Source organism: Sinocyclocheilus anshuiensis, unplaced genomic scaffold (assembly GCF_001515605.1).
Source record: "Sinocyclocheilus anshuiensis isolate Anshui unplaced genomic scaffold, SAMN03320099.WGS_v1.1 scaffold482, whole genome shotgun sequence".
Taxonomy (NCBI): Eukaryota; Metazoa; Chordata; class Actinopteri; order Cypriniformes; family Cyprinidae; genus Sinocyclocheilus; species Sinocyclocheilus anshuiensis.
The window spans coordinates 69,186-75,440 of NW_015547676.1; the positions used below are offsets into that span (position 1 = coordinate 69,186).

The following is a 6,255-nucleotide window of genomic DNA, read 5'->3' on the forward strand; positions in this document are numbered from 1 at the left end:
ATCACATGGCCAGCAAAACAATCACAAGCTATGTGCTTGAACAAAACAAGACACGAACACGCAGCTAATGAGAATACTCATAAGCCGGTGTTCACACAAGACAAGACAGCACGCAGCCAGCGAAAACCAAGCTGCGTGCTACACAGCACAAGACAAAACAGGACATGAAAGCACGCAGCCAATAACACAAGCTGCGTGCAACAACAACACAAGACAACAAGAAAAGCACGTAGCTGAACACAAACCGCGTGCTACACAAAACACAACACACGTGAACAGAAGAGTGCACGGCCGAGCGAACTCGAGACCGCACGCTCACACAACCAGACAGAACATGGAGCGCGAGTGTCCGGACCCGAAACTCAACAAGACATGAGTGCCGGGATCTGAACACCACGCTCCAACATGACACAGGACATGCAGACGAGAGCACACGGCTCGAGCACTCTCGAAGCCGCGCACTCGCATGAAAACAACGACATGACGGGAGTGTCAGGGCTCTGTCACAAAACCATGAATTACACTAGACCGAAGTGACAGAACCCTGACAAAAGGTGCTGTTGACATGGAATTTTCACCAGATGTCCGTAACAACCAAAGTAATCAATACATACAAATAAAACAAACAAGTTCAGAAATTAAGTTATGTGTAATAAAATGGAAAAGGGGAAAAGTATTGAACTACTGAAATGTATTTAATACTTTGTACAAAAGCCTTTGTTGGTAATGACAGCTTCAAGACGCCTCCTGTATGGAGAAACTAGTCGTATGCATTGCTCAGGTGTGATTTTGGCCCATTCTTCAACACAAACAGTCTTCAAATCTTGAAGGTTCTGTGGGCCTCTTCTATGAACTCTGATCTTTAGTTCTTATTTTCTATTGGATCCAAGTCAGGTGATTGGCTGGGTCATTCTAGCAGCTTTATTTTCTCTCTCTAAAACCAATTGAGAGTTTCCTTGGCTGTGTTTGGGATCATTGTCTCAAATCTTGAAAGTTCTGTGGGCCTCTTCTATGAACATCTTTAGTTCTTATTTTCTATTGGATTCCAGTCAGGTGATTGGCTGGCCGGTCTAGCAGCTTTCCTTTCTTTCTCTGAAACCAATCGAGAGTTTCCTTGGCTGTGTTTGGGATCATTGTCTTGCTGAAATGTCCAGCCTTGTTTCATTTTCATCATCCTGGTGTACTGTAGGTGTTGGGACTGAACCAGCTAATATTAATTTCCACTGACGAGGGGCAGGTGTGTTCTGGTGCTGTGTTGTAATGTGATCAGTCACTGTGTCTTCCTTCTGTCCTCCAGTCGTCTTTCTGTTCGAGGCTCAGACGGGAAAAGCCATTGGTGACGGCAAACCTTTGAACCACAAGGTAAACACACACACGTTGTCCAGTGTTGTTGTGTCTCCGGGTGTTTGTAGTTGTTCTGTCTCTGAATCAGCGGCCCAGGCCTACCCCTAACCTTGTGGACTGACTGATTCGTGTAAAAAAAGCATGCAGAGTACATGCAGTTAGAATAATCTGGCTGCTGGTGCACAGTATGTGCACACTGTGCTGATGTATGCATACCCTAGTGTACATGTTTAAACCAAACTATACCTTGGCTTTGTAAGGAAGCTGCCTATGTAGACAGCAGACAGCATGGCAGCTCACAGGTGTTTGGATCAGAGCTGAACTGTCAACTACATTTTCTCCAGAAGTAACGCAAAGGTTTAACTTTGTTGTAATGTTAATTAGGGAAGTTTCAGTAGCTTTATATGTTACAAGTAAGGCTGTCAACTGATTAATTACATGTGGCAATTAATTAATCGCAAATTAACCACACATCAATTTAGACACATCAAATTACCCTTAAAAGATCATTTAAAGTACAACAGTACAAAAAAAAGTACCTTTTGAAATTAAATATTTAAAATCAGCATTGCATAAATTATGACAATATGTTTTAATTGAGGTTTAATATCTATTTATTATAATTTCAAATATGAAATTATTTTAAAAAAATGAAATGATTCTCTGAATATGAAACTAAAAGGTCTAGTAGGTGGCAGTAAGGCATTGTCTTAAATGAGTGAGTCATTGAATCATTCATTCAACCAATTTGTTCTAACAGCTAATTCATTCAGACATGAAGCAAGTGAGTGTCTGCATCAGAAATCACATACTTCCTTACTATATAGTAGGCAAAAAACAGTATGTGACAAAAGAAATATGTCAGATTTCACAGTAGTCATATAAGAGTAGGCAAAAAGTATACTACTTCCAGCATGATTCTGTGCATACTTTACTATCCCAGATTATATTCATACTCTATACTCTTTTTGTGGTTGTAAAGTAATTACTTATTCTAAAAAGTACCTACACGAGTGAGTATGTGATTTCGGACGCAGCCACTGTCTTTAAGAATGAGTCACTGAATCACTGACTCACTTGATTCATTCAACCGGTGGATTCATTCAGTAACGAATCACCGCTGTGTGTTGATCAGAGACGCTCAACAGTTCTGCTGTGGCTTTGATCAGAACTATTTTCATTTGTGAAACTGAACAAAAACAGACAATATTGTTTCTAAAATATAACAAAATGTTAACTTATTGTGGTCACACTTTATTTTATGGTCCAATTCTCGCTATTAACAAACCATTAACTACGACTTTTGCCTCAATAAACTTCTAATTTGCTGCTTATTAATAGTTGCATGTTTAAGTACTATAATCAGGTCGCCGGTGCATCTACCGTCCCAGAAAACGTTCCACCCACGGCTCCATCATTGTGTTTTTGCAAGCAACAACGGTGTAGCAGTTCTAATTCCAGGGCGAAAGATGGAGCAAAGCATGCTAACTGTTCTGTGTTTGGCTGCACAGACGAGCACAGAACACTGTTTAGAGTCCCAGCCTCAGAGGAGACAACAGAGCAGTGCATTTATTGATTTATTTACTGTATATTGCTGCTGCCACACAGATCTAAAATAAACATGAGATTTATTTCCAGGCTGTTTACCTTCACAGACATAACCCACTGCTTTTGTAACTCGTGTGTGTTTTTAACGTAAACTTGTGTGTCTTTGGCAGTTTAAGCACAATAAGACATGAAAGAGAACTTAGTTTAGTAACGTTACTCACATACCGTGTGACAGCCGCTTTCTGTGCGTGTGCTTCGGATGTGTGCGCTCAGAAAACCAAATATCAGACATTTCAACTCGTATGGTTTAAAACGCATGATTTCAGCGCGATAAACATGATAATCAGAACCAAAACAGATGTTTTTAGCAGGTCCGAGCTGTAAAGGCGTAGCTCTATTCTGGAAAAGGGGGCGGGGAGCAGCAGCTCATTTGCATTTAAAGTGACAGGCACGAAAACAGCGTGTTTCTGCTTGCACTCAAAATAGGCATTTTCAAAATGATATAATAAAATTATCTGTGGGTATTTTGAGCTGAAACTTCACAGACACATTCCTGGGACACCAGAGACTTATATTACATCTTGTAAAAAGAGGCATAATATGTCTCCTTTAAGTTTAGGTATTGGGTAGGATTAGGGATGGAGAATATAGTCATGCAGAATATGTGCTTTATAAGTAATAAACAGGCAATAAGTCAATAATAGGCATGCTAATAAGCAACTAGTTAACACTTTAGTCCCTATACTAAAGTGTTAAGCCCCATTCACATCAAGAACGATAACTATAAAGATAACTATATTAGCGTCCACATCAGCGAACGATATCGTCTGTTTATTGCCACTTAAATTCTCCAGCTCATGACAGCAGGATGGATTCTTATTGGGTGCCAATGTTTTTATCGTTCATCAACTCGAAAAATATCTTTCTGGAAGTGATTCCAATGATATCGTTTCTCTGTGCCTTTATCGTTATAGCTGTGGTGTGGAGTCTGCTATTCTTTAATATTGAGAACGATTTTTAGAACTATATCTTTATCGTTATCTTTATAGTTATCGTGCTTGGTGTGAACGGGCCTTAACTCTTATTGTTTACTGAACTGTAAAAAATCAATGTCACATTTGCGGTGGTGCAGATATTGGGGAGAAACAGCACTCTTGCTGGTGTGATATTACTAAACTATATCTTATATTATAAATATAAGAGGGTGATTTTTTTGCCCTCATATGTTAGGCTGCATTAATAGACTCCATCACGCAGTCAGTCAGTATACCCCAGCGACTTAAGACTGCTTTTGTGCTGCAGGGTCACATGTAAGACAGTTTTCTAAAAGTGTCAGTGTAGGACATGCGTATTGGAGGTTAGGTGGAACCATAGGTAGTGGGGCCCCTTTTGAAAGTCTGCTTAGGGCCCCAAGATGCTAGGATGGGCTCTGCCTATAAGAGTGACATGAGAGCAGCGCTGCACATGTCCTGCGGGTGACGTCTGCTGGATCCTGTGTCCTGCAGTGAGTTCAGTCGTCCTCCTCAGATGGTGAGCTATGAGGGCACTCAGGTGACGGTCAGACGAGTGGACGGCTCTCTAGTGTGCACCGCCGTGTCACCGTACCCCAGCTTACTGCACGAGTACACCGGCAGCGGCCGCTGGGAGGACACGCTCCGCATCTGCCGCTTCGCCAAGGTCAGTGCATCGCACATACTGAGAAAACTCAGATGAACTAAGAACATTCCAGATCCTGTAGTCAAATAAATACACTGAAGACATGCACGACCAGTCAAAAGTTTATGAACAGTAAGATTTTTAATGTTTTTTAAAGAATTCTCTTCTGCTCATCAAGACTGCATTTATTTGATCCAAAATAAGATCAAATCCGTTTCAACAAACCCATCACAATTTCACCATCCAGTCAGGGGCGGTTCTTGACCACAGTAACTGGGGGGGCCAGACAGGGGCAACTTGTGCTTTTAGGGGCATAACCCATGTTTTATTCAGCAGGGGTTTTATTTTTTAATATTCCCAAAATATATCATGAAATATCTCGATTCTCAAATATGTGCAAGTAAATGCATTTTGCACCTTTATAGATTATGTTAGAAACCGAGCAAAGGGCGCTCCAGCTGACCGGAAATGAAGTAATCGTGCATATGGTCAATTAAGCTGTAATCCAAAGATTGATAGCTTCATGCAGTGCAATGACTGTTCATCAGCACTTTATAGAAATGTCACTGAAGAGTGATCTCTCTTACAGGATCAGACGCTCTGGTCGTGTCTGGCCGGTCTGGCGATGGCCAATAGGGAGCTGAGCACAGCAGAAGTGGCGTATGCAGCTATAGGAGAGGTGAATCTGCTGAGAGAATATCTCACATCACAGTCTCCTCTTCGTCTCTTTAACGCTTGTCTTCGTCTCTGGTAGATTGACAAGGTGCAGTACATCAACTTCATAAAGGACCTTCCGTCGAGAGACTCGTGTCTCGCTCACATGCTGCTCTTCAGCGGACACGTGCAGGAGGCTGAGGCCACTCTACTGCAGGCCAACCTCAATTACCACGCCATCCAGATACACATCAGCCTCTACAACTGGGACAGGTGCGAGCCGTCGCTGACACTGTCCACTCCACGCGCGTGTTTGTGAGTGCATGTGTGTGCGCGTGTGTGTGTGTGTGTGTGTGAGAGAGAGAGAGAGGCGGTGAAGTACAAAACTCACGTGGACACGGTGCTCGCTCACAGACAGAAGTTCCTGCAGGACTTTGGAAAACAGGAAACCAACAAGAGATTCCTGCAGTACTCTGAGGGAGTAAGACATGTTCACCTCTGTGTCTGTGCATTGATCTGTAGCACTGTTCAAATGTCTGTGTTTGATGGGATTGAAGCCACAGAGTGTGTCTGTCCTCACAGTAAACCAATCTCCTCTGTATAGGGATTTTATTGTTGTGTGATTTATTTTATGATTTATTAATGTTTCTGTCTCTCCTGCTTATGTTCAGGTGGAAGTGGACTGGGAGAAAATCCAGGCTAAAATTGAAATGGAGTTTGCTATGGAGCGGGAAAAAGCAGCCAACGCATCCGTCAGAAGCAGTGTGTCCATTCGCCGATAAAAACACACACCTGTAATGTAATTCAGGTAAACTGAGGCCTGGATCCCACTGAACGAGCACTGATCTCCGACTCCTCAACACTGACTGCACACTGTGGCTAACTCTCAAAGTTAAGAAGTTATGGCAGGCATGAGAATTCATATCTTAGCCTCTTAAAAAATGCACATCAGTCTATTATCAGGCATCACGTCTAGTTCAGCTGTTATTCATATAATTTCAAGAAGATTTTGTAACAAGAATTAATTTTTATTGTAAAAGCTTGATTTATGTT

At 41.9% G+C, this 6,255-nt stretch overlaps 1 protein-coding gene across 1 annotated transcript in view; it reads left to right on the top strand.

Annotated features, from left to right (window-relative positions):
- The window catches only part of ift80 (intraflagellar transport 80 homolog (Chlamydomonas)), a 30,934-nt gene extending 24,679 nt beyond the window's left edge, over positions 1 to 6,255 (top strand). Inside the window, exons 15-20 of the mRNA XM_016505484.1 lie at positions 1,298 to 1,440; positions 4,372 to 4,569; positions 5,138 to 5,227; positions 5,303 to 5,485; positions 5,573 to 5,683; positions 5,874 to 6,255. Of these exons, the coding sequence (XP_016360970.1) occupies positions 1,298 to 1,440; positions 4,372 to 4,569; positions 5,138 to 5,227; positions 5,303 to 5,485; positions 5,573 to 5,683; positions 5,874 to 5,984 (836 nt within the window). The 3' untranslated portion in view covers positions 5,985 to 6,255. The remainder of the gene's footprint in view (positions 1 to 1,297; positions 1,441 to 4,371; positions 4,570 to 5,137; positions 5,228 to 5,302; positions 5,486 to 5,572; positions 5,684 to 5,873) is intronic.